This window comes from Haemorhous mexicanus, chromosome 5 (genome assembly GCF_027477595.1).
Source record: "Haemorhous mexicanus isolate bHaeMex1 chromosome 5, bHaeMex1.pri, whole genome shotgun sequence".
Lineage (NCBI taxonomy): Eukaryota > Metazoa > Chordata > Aves > Passeriformes > Fringillidae > Haemorhous > Haemorhous mexicanus.
This window is the reverse complement of record NC_082345.1, coordinates 24,851,253-24,875,916: the sequence shown is the minus strand read 5'-3', so window position 1 is coordinate 24,875,916 and position 24,664 is coordinate 24,851,253. Positions and strand designations below refer to the sequence as shown.

The 24,664-nt window shown below is 44.0% G+C and overlaps 1 protein-coding gene across 16 annotated transcripts in view; it reads left to right on the top strand.

Annotated features, from left to right (window-relative positions):
• RBFOX2 (RNA binding fox-1 homolog 2) overlaps nucleotides 1-24,664 on the top strand; it is a 171,092-nt gene that overhangs the window by 18,055 nt on the left and 128,373 nt on the right. For 14 of the 16 annotated variants that reach the window (XR_009486503.1, XR_009486506.1, XR_009486504.1 and 11 more), the window contains exon 2: nucleotides 17,627-17,677. The exons of the other annotated variants lie outside the window; for them this stretch is intronic. Coding sequence is in view for 10 of the 14 variants with exons in the window: in XM_059846312.1 (XP_059702295.1) it covers nucleotides 17,627-17,677 (51 nt within the window). In the remaining 4 variants the exon portion in view is untranslated. The remainder of the gene's footprint in view (nucleotides 1-17,626; nucleotides 17,678-24,664) is intronic. 16 annotated transcript variants of the gene reach the window in all.

Sequence of the window (24,664 nt, the reverse complement as noted above, 5' to 3'; positions counted from 1 at the left end):
TAAGTATCAAATGAGATTTTTTTTTTCCCCACTCTGAGCTCCTGCTGAGCACAGTGGACCCAATCTACCTCCATCTGCTCAGCCTTGTGCAGTGCCATTGCAGACCCTGTTTGCTTGTGCATGTCTGTGAGCTGTAGTGCAATGCCTGGGAAGTGCAGCTCGCTGGGAAGTGCAGCTGGTACTGCTGGCCGCTGTGTGAAATGTGCGATCCCGAACTGGTTGGAAAGTCCTTGAGAGAAGAAAAAATGGGGAGAACTCCTCATGGTGAAGACTGATTCAGTGCTGCTAGCAGCAGCCGTGAGGCTCCACCACTGTCGGCTGCATTAACTGCTGTTTGTTTGTGCCCTGGCCGATCTGGAATGCTTTTGTCCTGGCCAGTAGGATAATGTGGTCTACCTTGTCTTGGGGCAAAACTGGTTGCTGGGCTGGAGCAGGAGGGAGCATGCGATGTGCTGGAGGCATTTTTGCTGTGTTGCAGCATGTGCTGGGAGATGCATGATTGAAAAATGAGAGCACCTAGAACTTTGGCCTGACCTGCCAGGTCTGTTCTGGCCTCAAGACTCGAGGTCTGGCAGAACAGTTTCATAATGCAATAGATGTCTCTTGGTGGAATGGGGAGGAAAGGAATCCAGAGATACTTTTTGCCCTTCTTGAAGTTTTCCCATTCTAATGGTGGCAAGAAGAGATTGTGTTTCTAGAGTGTGTTGAGATGTAATCATTGTCTGTTCTCAGTCTGCATGGAATAGATGAAAACTGTCCCCAGTGTTTTTGTGCACTCCAGGTCATCATTAGACTTGGCCTGACATAGACTGACCAGCACGGAATATTTTTTCCAAAAGCTGTTTCCTGTGCTGTAGGGTGCAGTGTTGTAAGCCTATTGCTTTGAAGGTAAACATTTTTCATATCCCCAACACTTGTATATTGTCTTGTCTTCTTATCCCTCTTTTCCCTCCCTGCAGCTTTTTTTTCTATTTCTGATAGACTAGTCTAACACAAACATTTCCAGGGACAGAGCAATGGCTACAAGAGAATAACCTTCAACCTCTTCTGCTTAAAGCTTTGGGAGCAGGGCTGCTGGAGAGCATATGACGCTGCCGGTGGCTTTTCCTTCCCGGCGGGACACAGGGAGCTGTGTGTGCGAGGGGAACAAGCCGTGCTGTGTAGTGTGTCGGCGCTCCGCTCCCGCTGGTGGCGAGGGCAGGCCGGGCTGCTGCCAGCGTGGCACAGCTCGCCGTGCCGGCGGCTCTCCCGGCGCTCGCCCAGCCGGGCGCCGCTCGCGCACCGCCTTCGGTCCTGACCCCGGGCCGGGAGTGCGCGGAGCGGCTCAGGGCGATGCGAGCGGGCTTCATCTTTCCTCGGCATGGTGCGAGCGAGCGGAGCGCCTGAATTATTCACTCCTCCTCGGCCTGCTGTTCCTATTGAATTCCCGCGTCGAGGCACCCTGCCAGCACCCGCTGATGAATTCATTGCTGCGCCTGCCCCAGGGGCACCCTGTGTGTTCGGGGCTGGAGGGGGCGGGGGGCGGCGGGGATCGCCCTAGGGTTGTGTAGCAGCGGGTAGGTGAGCCTGGCTTGCCCTGAAGCCCTTCCATCCGCAGCGTAGGTGGGTGCCGGCCCCTTCGCTGCTCAAAGGGTTGTGGGCAGGTCTGCGTGTGTTTTTGTCAGTCTCTGCCTTGTAGCCGTGCTGAAGCCTGCCTGGGCTCCCCATCCCGATCTTCTCGTCCCAGCTCTCCACGTGCAGTATCTGGTATTGTGTCCTATCTGTATTTCATTTTGGTGGAGTGGATTTCTCTGCAAACCACATCCTGATGTTTCACACACCATTTGAGGTTCTCCTTACTTCTGTATCCTGAGCTTTCAGGGGTGAAAAAAAAAAAAAAAAAAGAGCTTTCAGGGTGCTAGAAAAAAAAAATCGCGTTTCACACTTTCTGAGAGGAAATTTTTTAAAGTGTTCTAATAGAAACCATTTCCCTTTTGTCTATGATGTTACTCTTAGTAATCTGAATAATTTTTTTTGTTAAACATTTAAAAGATCTCTACTGTTCACATTATCACAACTCATAAAAGCTGTTGAAGACACATTTTATACTTTTGGAAGGAGGTTATCACTTGTCTTAGAAGGAGCGTCTGGATTTATGTTCAGTACCATCTTCCTTGTGTTGATCCTCTGCTTTGTTCCTCTGTATTTTCTTTTTAAAGCAATTACAGCAGGTGGCTGGCCCTTGGGGAAGCTACCTTTGACCCCAGTGCTCTCTGGTCCCAGTTGACAGGGGCGGATGGAGTTTCAGGTCCTCCTCCTGGCTGCATAGAGGAGTGTTTTTTCACCTCTAATTGGATCATGTAAATCAGCTCTTTCTTTGTCTGGTCCTCTTTGTCCAGAATCTCCTTCTGGATTTTGACCAATAAATCAGCCTTGACAATGGATTGACTTTTCCTTTCGTAATTACACTGATATTTGAAAACTGGCGTAACTGATGAGTGAAATAGGTGTAATAATCAGAATTGTGACTAATAATATTCCTCAAAAACTGATTTCTGTAGTAGAGGCAATATGTAAGTGATGGAATACAAAGTAACAAGGGCTTTTTTTTTTTTTTTTTTTTTTTTTTTTTTTTTTTTTTAGTCCTGCACTGTTACAGCCCTCTGGGACTAGTATTTGATATAGTGCTAAGGGGTCCCCAGGGTCTGACAGATGCTGGAGAAAACAGAACTCCCTTCCAGAGAGAAACCCAGTCCTTTCACGCCTGTGCAAGTGCTGGATGCCGGAGTGGTGCACCTTTCTCCTGGGCCATGGAAAGCTTTTCTTGCTGAGTGCTGTCCCCTCAGCCAAAGGCAGAGTCTTTGAGGGTCACTGGTTGCAGTTTGCAGTGTGTGGTTATGTTGGGCAATAAGGAAGGAATGATGTGCTGTCCTTTTTATCCCCACTTTGGCGCTTATGCCTGGAGCAATGCAGTGTGCTGTTACCTCTCAGGTGGTGGCTACAGTATTGCTTGCTGTGGCTTCTCTGCAGCACAGAGCAGAGTAATTCAATGGAGAAAGAGGAGCAAAACAAACCCCAGGAAAGCCTAAATCACAAACTGCATGAGCATCAACTGGCTATTGAATCAAAAAGGCTAGAAGGAAGGGAACAAAGGATAAAGTCATCTGTTTTGTCCTTTGTACAGGCAGGAATAGACAAGAGGTATACTATTCCCTGTCAGTAGAGGAGAGGGAAATGTCTGAAGCAAGCTTCCTCCTATTGCTTTTAAAGATGGATGAATGGGAGACATGAAGTTGCAAAAGTGTGAAGCCTTCATGCAGCAACCTGGAGAAATCTAGGACTGCACTTCCTGATTAGCACACAGGGCTTGCGAATGTGTTTTTGCTGTGGCAAAAGCATCCAGCCCCTCCATAAGTAAATACAAAGGGTGGCAGACTGGGACTCATAAATGGTGAGGGCTACAAGTGGTCAGTTGGGAAGCTGAGCCTGGTTGAAATACATGGCTTGCAGGATGCAGGAGAGCTGGAATTACCTGTCCTTAAAGTGTGGCATTCTATGCTTTTATGTTATCTTTGTGGAGTAGAGGTTCTAAGTTTTGGAGTTTCTCATTCATAGCCATTTTGGCTTCAGTAATGGCAGCAGGAGAAACGGAAAACTTTTTCTTCCTTCCTTCTTTTTTCTTCCCCCAGGAGATTTTTGACTGTTTTCTGAAGGGAGCAGATTTTGGTCTTTTTCTCTCATCTTCCTGATCTGATTGAAGAGCAGTGGGGGACAGAATTCAATCTGTGATTTGCATGTGTTCAATCCTTCCGTCCCAAATCTGTACAGTGTCCTTCTGTGCAGCTGATAACAGCTTTCTCATGCAGCACTTACATCTATGTGAAATTACAGTATCCTTCTATTTTTTTCTCCTTTTTCGTTCTTTGCTGCTTCTTCAAAGCTGCAGCTAATCCTCCAGGCACCAGTGCTATCTTTCAACAGACTCTGACTGATGCAATGATGACTTCACACGGGATGGGATTTGGGAGGTGCATTTTTTCACCCAGGAGGATTACAAGCTTTATCTTGATACAAACATTTTTACACTACAGGTGGTAGTGTTGGTGCCTCAGGACTTTGTTTTTGGCACTAGAAAGATAAACTGCAAATTCAGGAATGCTCCTAGACCTTCTTTTTGTGTCAGTTTTAGAGCTACAAAATCTCCATTGATGTTGGTAGTTGCCTAGAAAGTTTAGGGGTCTGTTATGTTTCAGTTTTGGTCAGGTTCATATATAACTATGTATAATATAAGTGTAAAAATATATGTTTTATATACACACAACCTTATCTTCTGTGGTCATCATTTAGGTGCTTTCCTGTAATGCATTAAGCAATGTGACTGCTATATGAGATTTGTTTTGTTTTTTCATATCCCTGTGAGGGAAAGCAATATATGCTCTTTTAAGATTAGTTTTTGAAGATTTTTTTTTTCATATTCTTCTTATGAAAGAAAAGGTATACATACTTTTAGTATGCCTACTGAGAAGTCTTCTACATGCCTTATCCTTCCATCGACATTCTCCTCAGAATCAGTGTTCTGCAGCTGGTCTTGCCAAATCTGTGACATCTGTTTGTGGCAGTGGTAGATGGGCCTATAGCTAAGAGCAGTGCTTTTATGATGGAAAACCTGGGCAAAAAAGTATTAGCATTTGTTTTTGTAGGTTTTTCTCCAGGTTTTTCTTTTTTTCAGATCAGTTACTGATCTGAAAAATAGCTACCAAGTATAGATAGATGTAATTGATGAAAATGCCTTTTCCCTCCTGGATTTTCACAGCTCTGGACAATAACATGGACCAAGCATGACAGCTTGGTTTTGAGTACTCACTGCTACTATCCTTAGGGCATCACTTTGCTCATAGCAAAGCAGCTCCAGTCTCTAGTAAAGCAGCAGCAGACTTGCATTGCTCCATGCTTCTGAGGGACAAAGGAACAAAATATGAACCAACATCACCTCTATCTGGTTAGGCCGTACACTGTTGGAGATGTTTTGGCATGAGGAAGGGAAGCCATGAAATGTGATGATATCGTGACTGTCTTCTGTTGCTTCAGATGATTGCTCGATGTTTCTGATGATCAGTTCTTCAAGGGAGTAAAAATTCTGAATCCTAAAGCATTGTTTTAGATACTTTACAGTGTAAAATGCTCTGAAATGCATGGAGGTCAAGGACTGGTAGTTTGTAAGGAGGAGTCTTGTCAGCCAAGTTCTCGTTGCTGCAGTTGGTTTAAGCTGATGGAAAACTATGCTTTCACAGAAAGAGAAGCCCTGCCTTCTCCCTGACTCCAACCATGTGGTCATGCACCCTCCCATGTACAGGTGTTAGGGATTGTGGGGCCTGTAGGGACCACCTTTGTTCATGAATCTAATCCTTCTCCTTTTTGAGGGATTAGTTTCCAGGAGGATCAGCAAGCTGATCTGACTTGCAGTTTTCTTCTGTGATCCCTACTGTGGATGCAAGGGGTGAAGTAGGGATACACACTTGGGAACCAGAGAGGAAAAAAACCAGAGCAATTTACTTTGTTGGCACAGTGATTTTTGAGGTTGGCTCAATCTGGCCCATACTCTTAAAAGCTTTGTATCACTGTCTAGCTCAAGGGAGTTTGAGGTTTAATCCCTTTATACTTGGGCTGAGCAATGTGCAGAAGGAAGGCGCAAGTGGAACTGATTTTGTAGGACTGCAACTGTCTAGAGCTTTGACTAAAAATGTTGGTTATTTTTACAAAGGAACCTTGAGAAACAAAACAAAAAACCCAAACGGTGCTTTGGCAGAGTTTTAAGATTTGACTGGCCCTCTCCTCTGCTATTTGCCACAGTGCCTTAGGTCTGCTCCAGCTCGGATGTTTGCTGTACTGCCAGTTTCTCTGTACCTAATTTAAGATGTTTGTGTGTTCAGTGGGAGGCTGGCTCCCTTTTTTGTTTCATCTGAATGTGCTGCATAGGAAGATACACGATGCTGTAATTTCAGGAGACCAATGCTTTTAGATCTCTTTTGTTCTGCATTTCATCTGTAGGCTCAGGCAGGGAAATGTTACTTCTTAATGCAAGGAAGTCTCCAGGGATTGCACACGGGAGAGAGGTTTTTAGACTAAATTGTGAAGGAAACAAGCTTTAGGTGAATGTGCTGTGACAAACTCTGCCCACACATGCACACTTACAAACCAAGCAGTGATTTCAATTGCATTTTAAAGTTGGGGGAATTGCAATGCTATCACCTTCCTAAAAGCTTTGTGAAAAATGGTGGTGTGGTGGGAGAGATGCAGACAAGTGAGCCACAGAAGGCTGGGCGGTCAGGACTTGTGGATTCTGCCTGACTGGTCCTGCCACACCGTGGTGTTTGCTCCCTTTGCCCGGGGGGACCAGAGCAGAGGACGTGGTGAGGGGGCTGTGGTTAAAGCTGCAGGAGGCTGGAATGGGAAACACTCAGGGGGCATAGGGTACAAATCAGCGAGGAACTAGTTTGGGTTAGTTCCACTGCCTTGTTTATTTCTTTGTCTTGCAGGCAGGGAAGGGAGGGGGCTTTGATGCTTTTGTGTGGTGCTGGCAGGAATGTGCAATCCGGAGGTTTTGAGACCTCCTGGAGGGGGGCGTGGGTCTTTTTCCAGTAGCTTCAGACTATCCATAAAGACAATAGGGTGGAACTGAGGCTCTGTGAGGAGTTTGTATGCTGTTCCTGAGGACTTCCTGGGCTTTAACTAGACCTAAAGCTCGTAAAAAGAGACAAATGCATTGGAGGAATGTAGGATGCTGCAGGGAAGAACTGTGTCTGTCTCCTGCTTGCTTGACAGACCCAGATCTTGTAGTCTCCCAGGTTCCCGGGGTGCAGCAGCCTGGGGCTTTATTACTGCAGTCACCACAAAGCTCTTAGGCACCTTTCTTGGCCTTTCACAGGCCCAGTTTCTTCCCATGAGCTTGTGCTGCTTAATCACAATCTTATTTTTGTTGTTGATGGCTGTATTTACACTCAGGATGTATAAGAATATCCAGTAGCCAAGACTGCTGGAAGTCTCTCACTTCGTTTTTCCATTAATACATAAAGTTCTTGTCCCTTCTGGGCAGAATACAAGCAGCAGCAGCTATTCCTTATAAGCAGGGCTAGCATTCCCATCTGGACGAAAGTGAAGAATTCAGACCACTTGCAGATGCCTCTCTGGTTAATTTTGCTCTCCATAGTAGCATGATCTTTCTTAGAAAAGTCTTCAGAGAGGCTTGCCTTGCTTCCCTGCAGTGAAGTGGAAACAGTAACTTACTGCAAATGCCTGGTTTGATCCCCATATCAGGTGGATGGTGTTTTGTTTTGTGTCTTTCCCTCTTTCATTCTGTCTTTCCTCTCTCCCAACTTTTTGTTCCTTTTTCTTAAAATTTTGAAACAAAGCATGTACTTAAATCTGTTCCAGAGAGGATGTGTTCCTCCTCTGTGAGAGATGGAGATTTTTGATAAGTGTTCCTTTTCTCCTTGTTTTAACAGTATTCTAGCTGTGACCATTGCTTGCATGGGAATGCTTCATCCCTCCTGGATAAGTTATTTTCCTAGCTTGGGACATCAGCTGTAGCCTGCCATCCTGTGCAGTTTGTCTAGGCTGGGTATTTTTAGTAGCTTAGGCAGGATTTCTCTTTTTTCATAAGCATTGCAGTAGGGAGGTGTGACCACAGCTACCATGCAGGTAACTCAGGGCAGTCACGTTTAGCAAGAGCTTTGCATGAGCAGTGAGGAGGTTTGTATAACACAAGTAGATTCCAAGGAGTCCTTGGTTAATGGCTTAGAAAACTTGTTATTTTAAGACTTTCTTTTTCATTATTATTTTTATAAATTGCACTCTGGTTACAGAGAGCTTTGGCATGTGACTACATCCCATTCCACCTGTCTGTGGCCCATAAGAAGGTGGCAGTCAGCTACAGGGGGGATGTAAAAAGAAAGGCAAAGGTATGTTTTCTGTAGTGGAATAGCATTGTGTTATAGCAGGAATCACTCCTTACTTTTGTATGGAATTGCTTAATTGGGATGTTGAAAGGTTAGCTTTGATTTTGTTTTGATACTTCTCTACATTTTTGTAGGTAAATGTGTAGCACTCTGGTGTCTAATTAGAAGGAAAACCCTGAAAAACACTGATGTGTGTGGGAGAGATGAATAAAGGTAAAGCAAAGAGAGAAGGGTAGAAGCAGGCTTTATTTCTTCATGGAGATAGGAACCCTTGCAAGGGGAGTAACCCTCTAATAAACTGTTACATGAAGATTTATTCTGGTAAAATTCAACAGTCATGACCTCTGCTTTTCCCTTTTAAAATACTAGTGAATGGCACTTTGGAGACAGACAGCCTCTTTGTGTTCAGAACATGTGCTGAGGCACTAAGAGGTTGTTCCCTAATCAGAAGGAGCCTGTCAGGAGTTGAAATGGCTGGATCAGTCTCTGCTGCCCTTCTGATCCTTGGTACCTCTGAGGCAGTAGGGGAGCCATCACCATGATGATGTGCTTAGCATCATGGTCCTTCTGTCTTCTTAAGAACAGAATTAGATCTTCTGTGTGTGTCTGGAATATTTGTCTCTGCTGGGGTGTGGGTTCTCTCAAATCCATGTGCTGATTTATGGCAGAGAAATGGGAGATTTCAAGGGCCGGAATTCAGGGTATCTCTGAATATGCACAGCTCCCATTTGGGGCTATTCTAGCTGTGGAATGACTTGCTGTCCATTTTCCCCCGAGCTGATCATATTAGGTACAATTAGTGCCCTGGATACTCTTTGGGATGCTCTTTGGGGTGTCCCTCACAAGCAGAGGGAGCTGCCATGCTGTGCAAGTTGCTCTTGCAGCAGCACGAGAGGGGGTTCATTCCCCTTTAGAGGTGCCCTTTTGTTCCCTGCTGTTGCAGGGAGAGGAACTTTCCAGGAGGGGGATGAAGAGGCCAAACTTAATGGTCTTAAGAGTGGATTTACTGGTTTTTTTTCTGTTTTGTCAAGGAAGGCCGGAGAGTTGTTTCCCTCTAACTGTTTCCAGATGGTGCTGCTGGAACACAAAGATTTCCAGTGTGTTTGGGATGGCGGCTCTGAGACCCCCAGCCCCCAGTGTTTCCTGTGCAGCTCCACAATCCCTCAGGCTTAATCAGAAACAGTCCTGGCTGCTGAGGCAGGCTGCCCCAAGCCCTCTGCTTTCTCCCTCCTCCAGGCTTTTTAACCCCCTGCCATTGCAGCTCCAGTCCATCAGCCTGCCCACCTCACTTCTCTCCTTTCTCAAGCTGGCTGTGGGCACTTGCAGTATTCCAGAGATGAAACTGCATTTGGCTAGTCTACTTGAACAGTTTATGTCTTTGGTGAAAGGGAAGATGGTTTGTAATGTGAACCTGGGAAAATAATTTCTGTAGCTATGTAGGGCAGCTTATGCAATCAGGCCAGTGTGTCCAGGACACAGAAAATTTCTCTTGCACCTATTTGCCTGCAGCACTTAGTATACAATATGATTTTGTCAGTCGTGTGCTGTTGAGCCTGTATCTCTTTTTTGTGCCAATTTCCCTTAGAGCAAGCAAGATTTAATTTTATATCACAGCCTCTTCACACCCAGCTGACAAATTAGCTTCAGCTTTTTTCTTCTGAAGGTAATATGACAACTATAATTTCATTTGCAAAGTAGGAGTACTCTTGTTGCTTTTTAGCCTTTGAGCAACAGCCTGTGAACATTTGCAAAATCAGCCAAGAAACTTGTGATCAGCTGACTTCCCTTCTGGATCCATGGTGTCATCTCCCTCGTCTTGTTCTCTCCGATATTCTCCATCCTGTTTTTTTTAGAAAACAGAACAGTGAACCGTCTACTAACGCAAAACTCTGTAGTGCTCTTCACCTTGTGAAAGCTTGTAGTCATCGTGTTTGAGCAAGCCAGATTTTCATGCCATGAGCATGTTGTCCTGTAATGAGTTGGCTTAGTGTAAATTATGTGTGAAATGCTTCCTCAGCCCCATGTTACAATTATGGCATCCAAAGCTGCCCCCAGTGCTGGATTTTAGAGCTTTGTTATGAGCCCTCTCCAGTTTCTGTTGGGTAAGAGCATAAATAAAGATGAACTGCCATTTTAACATGCTTATGCTTAGTAAAAGAGGAGGGAAATCAATATTTTGTGCTATTGACTTCTGTGCATGCAGAGTGTCCTTGTATTTGCTGGATCACAGACGTCACACAATGCGCAGTATTCCCAGGGGCTTTAACTTGCACTGGATCTATTGTTGCCACTGTAGGTCATGGACCAGCAGTCAGACTGTATTTTCTTCGTGTCTGGAGCAGTATGAGGATGCTACCGTATGTAGTCCAAAGAAAGTGTATGTTTTGCACATTTAAATTACAGTAAATTAATGAAATCTTGTCTCTCTTCAATTATATTTGAGTAGCTGAAAACATCCGGTGGCTGATCTGGAAAATGAAAAACCTAGCTGGAGGAAGACTGCTTCTGACCAGAGAGCTGCTTCCATTATTTAGGAAAAAAAAGTCAGGGAAGACTCAGCATTGTTATAAAGAATATGTGTAAAATACTTCAATTTTAGCTGTGGAAGTGCTTTTTGTGTATGAAAATCCCCTTTCTCTGCAGCATTAGACTTCTGTACTGTAACTTCATATGGACACTGTCAGCTTAAAGCCTGAGGATGCATTTGTAAACTTGTTGCATCATAAATATTTCAACAGACCTGAAAGTATTTAAACTTTTCTGTGTGGTTTGGTCAGATGTGTATTTGTCTGTATTCCATTCTGCAGCCTCTGCTATGCCAATCAGTTATTCTTCCTATTGTATACATATGATTTCCCAGAAAAGAAGTACCAGGAGATTGGAGTTAAGAAAATAGGTAGTTCAAAATACAGAAAATTGCACTGACACGTTTGGGTGGCATCACTGGGGCTCTATTCAGTGGGGATGCAGCCATCCCCAAATTGCTCTGTTATGTCTGACCACCTTGTGGGCTTCCCTAGCTGACTGCTCCAGACTTTTCAAACTCTGCTCAGGGCAGGAGACTATTTTTGTTAATCTGACATCACTTTCCTTTCTTGTCTTTACTGTGTCACTGGGCTTCCCGCCCGGGGAGCCTCTGGCAGGCCTGGCCTCCCTCCAGCTGGGCTCCGCCGGGGTCCTGCCCCTTCCCGATGGCCGGGCGGAGGAGCTGCGGTCCCACAGCAGGCTTTGGGCTCTGAGGGTGCCATGTCCCTGGGTGTCCAGCTTTGTGGAGCTGTGACATTGGAGTGGACACCCGGGACAGGGACTCCCTTGTGCTGTGGGGCTGGAGTGGGTGAGAGGCTGCAGGTGGGAGCTGTGTTCCCTGGAGCCCTCTGAGGCGCCAGGGACATGGCAGCACCGGGGCTTTCCTGCCCCATCCGACTGGCTCTGTGGAAAACACGGTGTTTTTAGGATATAGGGAAGCCTGGAGCAGGGTTGGGGGGGGCTAGGCCGGAGGCTGCTGTCGCTGCAGCAACAGGGCCAGAATTCCAGGAAGGAAGAGGGGCCGGATGAGCCTCTGTCCTGGCCTCTACTGGGCTGCAGAGCGGGGAGCTGGGGGCGCTTCTCTTCTCTCATGGGCATGGCCGCTGGCATCAGGTCCCTTCAGCCAGAGCCCTGCACTGGCAGCTGCACACCTGCTTTTCCCTCCCTCAAGAAGTGGCCTCAGCCCTTGGGGTGGGTGTCGGAAGCCAGGACTGTGCTAGCCAGCATTCTTCCCAGCCATCAAGGGCAGCCGTGCAGAGTGTACTTGTTGTGGTGGCTTTTAGCAAAATCTCAAGCTTGTAGTCCCCAAATACACTTGAGAAGAAGGTGGGAGTAGGGGGATGGATGGGTGAGAAGTGGGTGAAAAGTAAAATGTAAGTCCTGCTACTTGCATCCAGCAAATTGTACAGGTTGTTGATGTCAGGGCACTAACAAGGAAGCAAATAAATGGGAGGTCTTTGCTAGATGATGTCTGCACATGTGGAAAACAGCCAAAGCCATGAAGCAAGTTTAATTGAAAGTGAGGACAGCTGAAGGGAAGCGTCCCATGCTATAGACACAGTTATTGGTGCTGCAGAGTGATTAGCAAGAGCTGTATATCAAATTAGGATAAGTATCGAGGGAGAAGGGTGACATTAAGATCCATTTAAAAACTGCTTAGTTCAGGTTTTCATTAATAATTGGTAATTAACCCTTAGATGCTACTTTCCCCATTAATTTTATCCAAAGACAATTTGGGTAGGAGACAGCACACACAATTGAGGAGGTAGACTGAATGCATCAGATACATTTGGACAAAGAAATGGTTATTTCCTTTTTGTTTATATGCAATAATTTGTGCAAGTAAGGGTCTGATAAAGAATGCCTATTTTCTTAGCAACTGATAATAAGATCAAGGCATTTACAGTTTTAGCAGTGTTCTGCCACAGTTAAATACTAAAAAGCCTCTTTCAAGACAATCCCCCCACCCACCCTGCCTTTCCCAGTACAGGGTTTCTGTCTTTCCTGTATGCAAGAAGTAAAAAAAGATGGTGAAACCACTGGGCTGTGATGAACAGCACTGGAATTTCTGTCTGGCTCATGATCTTTACTTTTTTGCAACTGTCACTTTCAGATTAATAGCTTTGTAGCCAGTGTTTTCAGCCTTTTTTTTCTTTCTTATTGTGAACATCTTACTCACTGTGCTCTGAGAAAGTGGCTTCTGTTTGTCTAGTACAAGTCTGATAAATGTGTAGCTTGTGCTATCTCATCACTTCAAAATCCCATTTTGCTTTCAGGAGGAACAAGTAATTTCTTGTTGCCTTTTTTTCACTGCTCTGTGTAGTCCGAGGGTTTCTGGCTGTCTGGTGCAGGAACTCTCCCTTCTTGCTTCTTTCCAAGTTACCAGGTTGCTGCACCACCCGTAGTTCTTGGGGGCAGCCAGAGCAGAGACAGATGAGCTGTTCCTGTGAATTTCCCTGCTGCTGTTCAGAACCCAGCAGGTGCTTATGGATCTTGAAAGGACTACATTAACCTCACTCCACTTATCCTGGCATTGTTACAAAGCAGGAATGCTGCAGATCCAGGGAAGAGATTGCTTGGTCATGTTTCTGAGATTGTTTTTGCAATGGAAAGGACTCAGCACTTCAAGCTGAAGCTTGGATTCAGCAGGAATTGATTTTCTGGCTGGGGGAAGTGTGGATGAACTCACTAATCTAATGGTTCCTATGAGCAGAGTTTTCATCTGCAGACTTTAGGTTTCAGTCAGCTATCAGGAAAGAGTTGCTGATCAGGCCTCAGTGATTGTTGCATCTGGCAAAATGGCAAGTTGTGATGTGAAATTGATTGATTGATTCTGGGGTCAGGTTAGTTCAAAAATAGGATTATTGCATTTTAAAGCTGAAATTTAGTTTTAAGAAGAGGGTAGAAGGACTTTCAGACCTTCCATTATGTGTTAGAGTTGTGTTTTCCGTGAAAGAATGACTTTATTCCAGACCTTTGAGGCCTTTCATAAGTTAATGCCACCTGCAGAGATGATCACTTCTTAGTGGCATCTTTGTTGATTGGCAGTTCCTTATGATTTTAAGATGTGTCTAATTCAGCAGCTCTTAGAATTTGTCAAGTTGAGAGGTATCGAAACTCCCAAAAACCCCAAAGCTTGACTGTTCTGCATGTGCAGGAGGATCTGCTTTGAGCTTCAGTCGTCTGCAAATGACTGGCTGAGTTTACCTTCTGACCTGAGGCAATACCTGTGACTTGCAGTTTGTGGCAGACCTTACTATTGCAAGTGCCAGTGGAAAAGGTCTTGTGTTTGCAAGGCTGGGAAATGAAAGAATGGGAAAACTTGGAAATAAATGGGTGGTAAAGACTTAGTGCATTTGACTGAGTTGTGGCTTTTATCCAGTCAAGTCTAGTTGGCCTGCACAGAGGCTGTCACTGGGGTACAGCCACAGTGGTGACTCTTCCTATGGAAGTGTGGAAGCCCATGTGTGAGATCATTCATGTGGTTTGAATAAAATCCCAATACGTGTTGCAGGAAGCTGATTCCTGGTATTAGCTTCCAGTTTTATTCTTCCTACTCTAAAGCAAATTGCAAGTGCCTGAGAAATGCCTTTCAGTGGTAAACAAAGTAATGAAACATTCCAGTGGCAGTTTGATTTGATTTTGCAGGCTAGTGCTACCTAACTCAATTTCTTTATGAATGTCTGGCTGCATGTTGGCATCGAAAGAGAATGTAATTGGCAGGAGGGAGCTGTGTGAAAGGGATGGAGTTATCTGGGGATTCCCTCTCCCATCAGGCTGCTGCCAGAAGGCAGAGTCCCTCTATATTTGTGGTGGGTACTTATCTGTGTCAAACCTTCCCTCTCCCATTTCCACTTCCATTTGGTGAGATTAGTTTTGTTCATGTGCAGTCAGAGGAGGAGATTGAGCTGTATCCCCAGCCTCTGCTGCCTTAGATTGCCTACTAGCAGGGGTTTTCTGTGTGGATGTTGCTGGACTGTGCTGTTCCAGTTGCAGGAGTTTAACGCTTTCACTTCTTGCTCTGTTTAGTTTTCAACAAAAGCAAACTCTGTATGGAATAATCATGCAGCAGGCCCCAGATTCACCATTAGTGACCTGTAAAATTGGCAGCACTGGAGATTATTGGCAGGAGATGGTTTCCCTAGGCGCTTCCTGCCTTCTCTTGGAGAGTTAAGTTCAATTAGAGCAATGATACGCACAGCAGGGATTTTGCAAAGAGTCCAATACTTGGTGGTAGCGTTGCTGTATGAAAGGCAAAGAGATATCTTTGGCCTTTTTGTGACCTTAGTGCTCCAGCTGCTGCTCTCTTTCTAACCTCTGCTCTCTCAGAACTCTCACTAATGTAACCCTCTTTCTCCTCTTCTTTTACCTCCCGATGCAACTATATCCCTCAGATATTACTAGTCCGTATTCTGTGAGATTTGTCCTCCAAAAAGCAAAGTAGAGATTGTGGGATGTGGGGCATTTCCCCTTCCATTCAATTTTTCTTGTTTCTTTCTGGCTTCTTGTGTAGACTGCCCTCAGATCTCTGTAATCATCTTTCTCTTCACCCGTTTGTGATTTGCTTCTACTTTCGAAACTGTTCTGTTTCTAGCTGTGGTTTCTTGGCATCCAGGTTTTGTGATTTCAGGAAATCCCACAAAGTTCATTTCTGTCTCTTTTCTGCCCCAGTCTCGTGATGACAGTCCCCTTTATTGGTCTTTTATGGGAAGAACATAATCCTGAAAATGACAATTATATTTTTCTTTCTTTATTATAACTTTCGGCTTGCATTCACCGCTCATATCTTTAATATTCGTAAGGGCAAGTTGTCCATTAATTCCTTATTTTCTGTGTAGAAATCTTCCTGGTTTTCAGGGTATTGAGAGAGACTTGCACGGGAACTTGTCTGAGATACTGACCTTGCAGGTGTGTGTATAAGTACTGTTAAAAGCATGCCTGGAATAGTCTTTCAAGAGAAGACCATCTCTCCTGATGTAGGGTGAATGTTTATGGTATTTAGACATAGATTGGTAAACTGTAGTTTGTGGGATAAACAATCACAGTGCTTATAAGTTGTACTTACACTGGGGGAGAAAAAGACTAACTGTACATTTCCATTGTGGTGTTTGTTCTTACTTAAGTTCATAGTTTAAACCCAAAAGCTTTGTGTGGTATTGTAGTTGATAGTCTCCATTTGGTTCTTCTGTGTTTTTCCTTCTGTTTCTGAATAGTTGGTGGAGTTCTGTGCTTAACCTGCTTTCTGGCTGCTAGTATTTGAGAAGAATGTACTCACACAGTGGCCAGCCTAATTAATTACTGTTAATCCCCAAAAATTGGCTGCTAAAAGTTTTGTTGTCCTTGAAGCTTTCATACTGTGCATGCACATGCATGACAGCATGAGGAGAAGGTGTTTTGTTTCCTGGCAGGTTTCCACAGAGAATCCCCTGGACAGGCTTGAGGTAAAGAGGAAGAGAGAGAGGATGGATACAAACTTTAAATAGCATTGCTAGTCTCTGCCCTGAAATAATAGCACCTTGATTTTCAGCAGGAGTTGTGTTAAATTGTGTTTTGTGCAAACTGTGACACTGTGCCAGTGGCCACATGCCCTGTGTAGGGTAGGAGACCTCTCTCTGGTAGGAGCTGGCCTTTCACTCAAATGTCCCAGAACAAAACCTAAAACATCTCAACAAAACCTCTTTCCTTACAGTGATTGTACATCCCAATCAGCTTCATGCCCATAATGTATTTGCTTTTGACAATTTGAGATTGTTTTGCTCTGTTTTGTCAGGGCTTCTCTCTCCCTCTTCTCCTTCCCCAAGAGCTGCTGGAGAAAGTGCAGGGATGACTTAAGAGTTCCTCCTCACAAGTCATAACAGGAGATAGATAGACTTAGAAAAGTGATTGTGGAGGGTGGTCTTTCCCCTTTCCCCTTTCCCCTTTCCCCTTTCCCCTTTCCCCTTTCCCCTTTCCCCTTTCCCCTTTCCCCTTTCCCCTTTCCCCTTTCCCCTTTCCCCTTTCCCCTTTCCCCTTTCCCCTTTCCCCTTTCCCCTTTCCCCTTTCCCCTTTCCCCTTTCCCCTTTCCCCTTTCCCCTTTCCCCTTTCCCCTTTCCCCTTTCCCCTTTCCCCTTTCCCCTTTCCCCTTTCCCCTTTCCCCTTTCCCCTTTCCCCTTTCCCCTTTCCCCTTTCCCCTTTCCCCTTTCCCCTTTCCCCTTTCCCCTTTCCCCTCCCCCCTCCTCCTAGCATTGTGCTGGGAGTTGCTTGTGAACGCAGAGGGATACCAGGGTGGAATTGATACAGACTTCGTCTAGTTTGGTTTATCCTCTGCTCAGACAGGAAGATGCATGCCTGGGGCATGTGAGTGCCCTTTCCCCATTCCAAAGAGGATGTGTTGGAGGGAGAGGAACCAAAAATAAATTTAGAAACAGAAATAAACATTCAGGATGTATTATGTTATCTTAGTTTCCACTGCACTGCTAAAATAGAAATGGGTCTGTGGATTTCATAGAGAAATGCCAGAAATGTTGAAGGTTCCTATATTCCTGCAGAGAGGATGATGGAGCTGCTAAACATGTGGGCTCAGAGTCCCTTCTGGGCTGAAGAAATGAGGCCTAGAGGATTGATTTCCTGTTGGGAGTGTTGAGATATTGCACAGGCTTACTGAGGTGTTGGAAGTTACATTGACTACTATTTAACTTCATATTAAACTATTAATATTGTTTTGAAAAGGAAAAAAAGACACATTTACAGCTAATGTTTAGGGAAACATTTCTTCAAGACTGGGTGAGGTGTGCAATAGCTTCTGTAATTTTATGTTCTGTTTTGTGCAGTTTTCATCATAGTAAATGTGTTTGCATATCAAAATTTTTTGGAAAAGGACCAACATTATACATAAATGATATTACAGAGGGTAGAAGGGTAGAATAGGATTAGTTTATGCTTATTTTATGGCTTTGATTTTTTTTTTTTTTTTTTTTTCCTTCTACACAATTTGGCATATGCAGTTGAAAATAAATTTTAGGTGTATTGGCTTACATAGAAAAAAGGAAGTTGGCAGAATACTTTAGCTCATTCTTCCCCCATTTCATGCAGGGTCTTGTCTTTGGCCGAGTTAAGACGGGCCTATATTTCCTTGCTTTTTATTCCTTGTAACTCCTACATTCACTCTTTGTTTTCTTGTCTTGCAGAACGAGCCTCTGACTTCAGGTTATCATGGCTATCCAGCAAGAGACAATCAAGTAAGTGTCTGATTGCAGTAAATGTATGTGTCCGTGCATCTCTGTACACTTAGGCGTGTTTTGTCTGACAGTTTCCTGGCTGTCCTGTTATGGTGTAGAAATAGTTTTGTTCTGTTGTGGATTGTTTGTGGAGACATATGTGATTAATTGACTGGGTTTTTATGGCTTCCAGCAATATGTGGCAAGGTGCTTGGTAAGGGGTTAAATATCATCCTCGTTACTAACAGCTCAGGAAATTCTTGATTCTTAAAAATGTCACAGCTTAGAATCCCTGTCCTAGGCTCCTACTGTATCTCCTCAGTGTTAATGAATGTAGATGTTCAGTGCCAGTACATGCTTGGCCCTGTTTTATACTTATTGCTGTAATTCTGGCATCTGGGGAGCAAAACAACACTGAGTTTTTGTGAGAGTCTGCTTTGCTGGTGGAGTAGGGAATGACACGTCCTGTTGGGTTGTTTCTAATATCTGTGAACTTGTCTTGCATTCCTTTCAAGTCCTGCAGGCCCCCTGCCCCTTGCTCTTATTCAGGATGTGTTCCTACAGCAGTAAAAATCACACTGTTCAGTGCACTGTATCTGTAAGCATTCTCTTGTCTCCTGACAGAAGACAGAGAAATCCCAGTTGATGAATTTGCACGATGGAAGGAGGAGATGCTTTGGAACAAATGAAATTTAATGGTTGTAAGATACAACTGTCACATATTAAATCCCCCTTCTTAGAACAAAGTTTTTTTCAATGTTCTGCAGTGCTACTGCAAAGCAGAGTATGAACCAATGTAGCAGGAGATTAATATGCACGGAAAATCAATAATGCAGCACATTTCAGTAATGAGCAAATAACAAAACCAAAATCAAATTCTTTAATACTCTCAGGTACTGCTATATAAAGAAAGCCATTTTCATCATCTCTTGATGAGGTCTGGGTATATGTAATAACAGCTTAATGGGAGATGTTTTTGTAAAGGAAGTGCAGCATAGTGCAGCCTCAGCAACTGAAGAGCTTAAATCTTTGGTGCTTGGTATGTGAGTATGAATTTATAGGAGGAAATTATTCAGAATGTCTTCTGGGATATATTAAACTGCTAACTAGCACAAATAAATACTACACACTGGGATACTGTGAGAGTTGTGAGAGTTGTGTTCCTACTCTGTCCAGGCTAAGTGAGGTAAGCTAGGCTGCGAGGCAGAGCCAGTCAGATCCTTAAAGTGGCTCATATCTTTTGGCTTTCCCATTCTGGTAGCACCTTCTGTACCTTATTTTGGTGCTTCACTTTACCTACCCGTTTAGGGGTGTTTTGATGCCTACCAGTGCATCCCACTTCACAGGTTTCCTCTTTTTCATCCCATAAGAACTCTTCTGATTTGAATGTCCAGAACTGCTATTGCTGGCAGGTTGCTAGATCAGCATGGATGGGCACGGGAAGGTATGCTACAGCCAGGATGTGAAATGAGAATTACAGCTTGGGCAACCCTGGGGAGCTCTGTATGGGTGAGCACAGGGAGTAATGAATGTTAGAAAGTGTGTGTATGTATTTCAGATGGCAGATACCTTTATGGAATTTTCTTGGAGGACAAACAGCCGCAGTTTAACTTGTGTTTTCATTTAGCAAATGCTTGTAAAAATATTTTTTGGCTGTTTTTTGTTTGTTTTGTTTTTTTCTTCCTGCTCTCTAGGACATTTTGATCCGTAGTATTTGTCCTTCTGTCTTGCTTGTGTCCCTGAAGCAGCTTAAATTCAGATCTGGTTTTCACTAATGAGGTTTCAAGGCTTTTAGCTAATCTGATTGCGAGCCTTTAACTTGATAGCAGCAGAAAAAGAAGTCTTCTGTTGCCACAGGCTGGGGCTGGCATGGGAGGTCAGCAGTGGCTGATCCATCACCTGCTTTTTTGCACTGGGAAAGGAAGAAGTGATGTGGGAATACGTGTAGGGGTCCTCACCTTGTAACAAAATAATTGAGATACAGGAGCAATTGTGTTGGATTTTCCTCAGATTAGGAGCTGGATTTGAGCTGGTGAGGGTAAGTCAGTGTATGGTGCTCTTCATGCTCTTCCCCATTGCACTTCTTTACTGTAAGTACTTGTACTGTGGTTTTTTTCCCACAGTGTTTTCTTAAGGAGAAGTAACAAAGCAGAGCTTATTTTTAGGGCTTTTCATCCTGTGACCGCAGTAGTCAAAATCTGCTCTTTCTTTCACTTTATGTAGCATCCTACTCCTCCTTCATTTGTTTGAATGCCTTTTTTGTTCCTTCAAGCTCTGAATGTTGTTAATTGCTGGCTGCAAACCTTTCACTGTGCTGTTTTTACACCCTCTAGTGGTTAAATCATATCCAAATGTTCCAGATTATTGGAGTTTTATTCCTGCCAGTGGAAATGTGTGATTGGTTTGAGTCCTCACTTTGGCCCCTTGGGAATGCTTAGGTCTCCAGAACGGAGTTTATTTTGTATCTTTTCCTGTGTGTTTAAGCGTTCTGTTGTCACCATGCATGGGCAGCAGTACTGAAACAAATGAGATGGGGTTCATGTTGAGGCTCTTTCTCTCAGAATTCTGGTGTTGTGGGATTGCTTTATGATAACCCAAAGATCTGGGTAGTTGTGCAGCTCTCTTGTTCCTCCCCTGCCCCACCAGAGTGCCAGCTTGCTTGACTTTTTGTGGTCAAAGGATCTGGGGAGTATGTGTGCTAAGTCATTATTGTATAAGTTTGCCTAAAAAGATGTTTTCTGTTGCCGAAGTTTTGCACTACTGGATCTATGTTACAGTCCTGTAAGGAGCTGGAGAGCTCTCTGAGACTATTCTCAGAATTCAAGGTTTTTTGCTCTGTGGATGCCTAATGGCCATTCCGGAATGGCAGGATACCCTTCCTTTTCCCAGAGCTAGGCTGATGGCAGGGACAAAGCCGGTGTAAAGGGAAAATGACAGAACATTGGTGTAACATGGTGTAACGTTGCTAACTGAGATAAGAACTAGGTCTTTTGGTGAGGAGAACTTATTCCCTTGGGACTATTCAGTTTTTCAGCCCTCTGTTAGGTCTGCCAACAAAATGGCATTTCTTTTTTTTGTAATGCAAGCGCCTGCCTAAAATGCAGTGAACCAAGACTTCTTTGCTTCATTTCCCAAGCTGTGACAAACAGCTCTGAGGTACTTTGAGCTGGTCTCAACATGGAAAATGACTGGTACAGCTATACTGATTCAGCTTTTACATACAGATAAACTCATCAAGAATACATATTCTTCTTCCAGAAAGCTGTTGCATGCTGACTGTGCCAGCTCATTTTGTATAGCCACGGCCTATATTATATTGCTCTAGTGCTTTTCATGTCCAAGTGTATTAGACGTGATATCTGAGATTTGTTAGAGTGCTGAATACTGGCACTTCCATGGCAGAATTTGGCAGCTGCACAGAATAATTTTGTTCCCCAACAGGAAGCAAAATGAGCAAGAACACCTTGTTTAGCTGCCACTAAAGGGAAGAGAGGAGAGAGAGTTTATGGAAGCAGGAGGTAATTGCACACACCAGAACTGGGTCAGGATGTTAGAGCTATTATACCTCTTCTGTTATGGAAAGTGAGCCCCAGCTATCACAACAGCTTAGGATATTGGTTTGAAGCCTCTTTTAAAAGCTTGTACTTCCCTAAGTACAGTTCTTAAATCAAACTGGGCCATTGGCTTGGTGCTAATGTGGTGGCAACATTGTTACCTATCATAAGTGACATTTCCTTCAACAGCTTAATTTCAGTGGCTGTCTTTCCATCTGAGCACTCACTAGGCCTGACCTGTTCTCCTGTATGTAGATGAGTCTTCAGCCCAAGGTAGTGGGTGCCTATGGCAACTGCTAGGAACAGCTTTATCTGTATCCTCTCAGTTTTGAGTTCAAGCTTAAGGTGAAATGCTGTTAAATTCTCTCCAGTTGTCAATCTTTTCCCCTGGGTCTTCACTTCCTTGCTGCATTGGAATATCTGATGGGACATCGCCGGCTCCAGGCGGATGTGTGCGCTGCCTTCCCTGGGCCACAGCCTGGTGAGGAGAAACTGAGCAGCAGTGGTGGCAGCCTGTGAGAACAGGAAGCTTCCCCGTTGCTTTTTCCCCTCCCTGTTTGTTTTCTTTGCCCAGTCCTTCTGATGTGGGGAGTTTGGCAAGGAAGACCTCCATCCTGAGATGTGAAGGGTGTGTGAGAGCTCTCATGGGGAGGCAGGACATCAGGTCACTGGGCTTCCTGTTGGAGCTGCACAGAGGCACTGCTACTCATTGGCGGTCTCTTGGCAGCAAACAGCAGGGATCTCCACACAGAATTCAGGGGGGGAAACCTGTCCTCTCTCATTTGTGTGGTCTGGGACTCCTTCACCTATCTTCCTCTTCTCCGTTATGTGGATGAAGTGTGAATTTGGGAATATTGCCACAACTTGATTAGCAGCTAAGTGGCCCAGCATTGATTAGGATATCTACCCAAAAGAATCTCTTGATTTAGTACCAACAGACCTGAGATGCTCTTGCCATGAAGCAAACAAAAATGTCATCCTGGAGGAAAATGGTTTGGTCACTTGCTTGTTTTCACTTGTACCATGATAGCACCAACCACAGTCTTTCTAGTGCCCTGCTTGGTCATTTTTGTAACAAAAACTCCCTGTCTCAAAAGTTCAAATCTAAGTAGTCTTCCTGAAAAGTTTTAGTTTTTGATTTGCTTTCCTCCTAGTACCTGGCCATGAAAATAAAACCTCCAGTGTGTATGTTATATAGCTGTATAACCTGTGAGGTGGTGGCAGTGGAAGTGTAAAGTTATTCAGAAGCTAGAAATGAGCATGGTTTATGTCTTTTTTGGGTTGTTAGTTTCTTGCACTCTTTGTTTGAAAAGTGTATTTAATGCAAATTATTAAACTTTGGGGCAGAGAGAGGTTCTAGAGAGGCTCAAATAAAGTCTTAACACCTTACTCTGAGTAAATAACCAGTTCAAAGATCAGGAAGCTTCTGAGATCCTCCATGTAAAATGGAGAAGACCATGCTTGGTGTTCCTGGTACTTTAAGGAATCCTTCTTGGCTTGAAAGCAATCAACCTGAAATCTGGGATGGGACCGAGCTAATGAAGGAAAACTGCACTAAGCACTTTCCTTATGTTTAAAATTAGGTGGATTAGAATAAGTCTGCCAAATCTACTTTGTCCTGGCTCCTACAGCCCCTCTTCAGGCAAGCAATGAAATGTTTCCACGCTGTACTAGACAGGACTGAAGGGATATTCTATTACTGACTCACCTGCAGTGTCCCATAGAAAATAATGAGCTTCATTTCAGAGACTGTAGTCTGGGCAAAAATGTCCAATATGTTCAGGAGGTGAGAAGCATCTGTGAGGTGGCTGCACACAAAGGGGTTCAAGAGTGTGTAGTGGGGGAACTGCTGGGATGTTACTGTGTCATGAAGCTATGAAGAGTTTGGGCCGGTTCAGATATGCTTATGGACAGCCATTTAACACTGCAGGAGGGAAGGAACCTGAGAAGTCCTTTACCAGATTGCATTCCATGCTACTTAAAACTCACAGTACATTCAGAAGGTAAAAACATGTTGAGAGAGTGAAGAGAGTTAAGTTAAAACAATGTAAATTGTGGTATGTGAGAAGGAAGATAGAGAACAGAATGTTTAGCTAAAAACTGAAGGAGGAGTTGGTTACAGATGGAAGTTTAAATAATTAAGGATGAGTTAGAGAAGCAAGATCCACTGAGACTAATCTGGTGATGCATCTCCCCTGAATCCAGAACTGTCTCGGTCAGGCACTTGCTAGATCACTTGAAGCATGAAGAAGTGGTTCCTTGTTTTCTCAAGCCCAGACTATATCCCTAAGATGCTGCAGGAAAGATACAATAAGTGGGATCAAAAAAGTTGTAAGACACAAACCACCAAATAGTTTAGCTTGTTATAAAACTTTCTGAAATTTCACTCTGAACCAAGTCTCTGTGTTTATATTAGTCACATTCCCCCAAATTTCTCCTTTCTTTTGTTGAGCAGATTTCCTAGCATCTAACCCCTTAAATAATACAGGAAGCACAATGTCTTGCATTTGACATGAGCCTTGCAAATAGATCCCTCTGGCGGTATATTTACTCCCCTCTTCCCTCATGTCTGCTGCCTTTCTAATCTCTGAATATAAGGCACAGAATCCTTTCCTTGCAGAATACCTTCCAGAAACATATCCAGCAAACTCCATGCCAGTGCATGCATTTCTCATAATCAATAACAAAAGATAGTAAGTAACCACGTGGAAAGAAGTTGTAAGAGAAGAAATAGTTAAGGAGTGCACCTAATTCAATACATGGGAAGACTTCCTCGAAGTGAGCTCATGAAGACCTATAAACAGCTTCTCAAGGGAAGTAACAAATACCTTGCTGATGAATAGTCCGGCCAAAGCTCTGGGGCTGTAAGGCGTTGGCAGGAAATGGGCTTGGATGATGTAATACAAATTCTTTTCATGTTTGAGTCCTCTGATTCAAGCAATTTCTCATCTCTGCTTAAGGGTTAAAGAGAGGAGATATGAGTCATCCTTGGGAGAGTATCAGGAGACCACTTTTTCTCCTGTGGTGACCATATGAGTGGTATTCCATGTCTTATCTTGGAGATTCCCAAGCCCCTCAGTTCCTTTGGCAAGAGGGACAGCATCTTGTTTAGATTTTCCCTTCTGAATAATTACGCCTGAGTGTGGCATGTATGTTAGAAAAAGTCTGGATCAGTTGTAGGGCTAAAACCAAATGGTGCAGAGAAAATGGCCTGTTGATAGCTATGATATCCTATTGAGAGCATGAAGGCAGCTATTCCAGGTCAGACAGAAGGTCTCTGCCTTCCAGTGTTCTGGCTTTGACAGTGTCTAATGGCAAGTACTTAAAACAGAGGGAGCAGTGCCAAGATTCGGGGATACTTCCCCTCTGCTGTGCTCTTGAAGCAATCCTGTGGCTTTGGGATTTCCTGGCTATAGATTTTTATTCTTTTTTAAAGTCACCTGTGATAGATTTT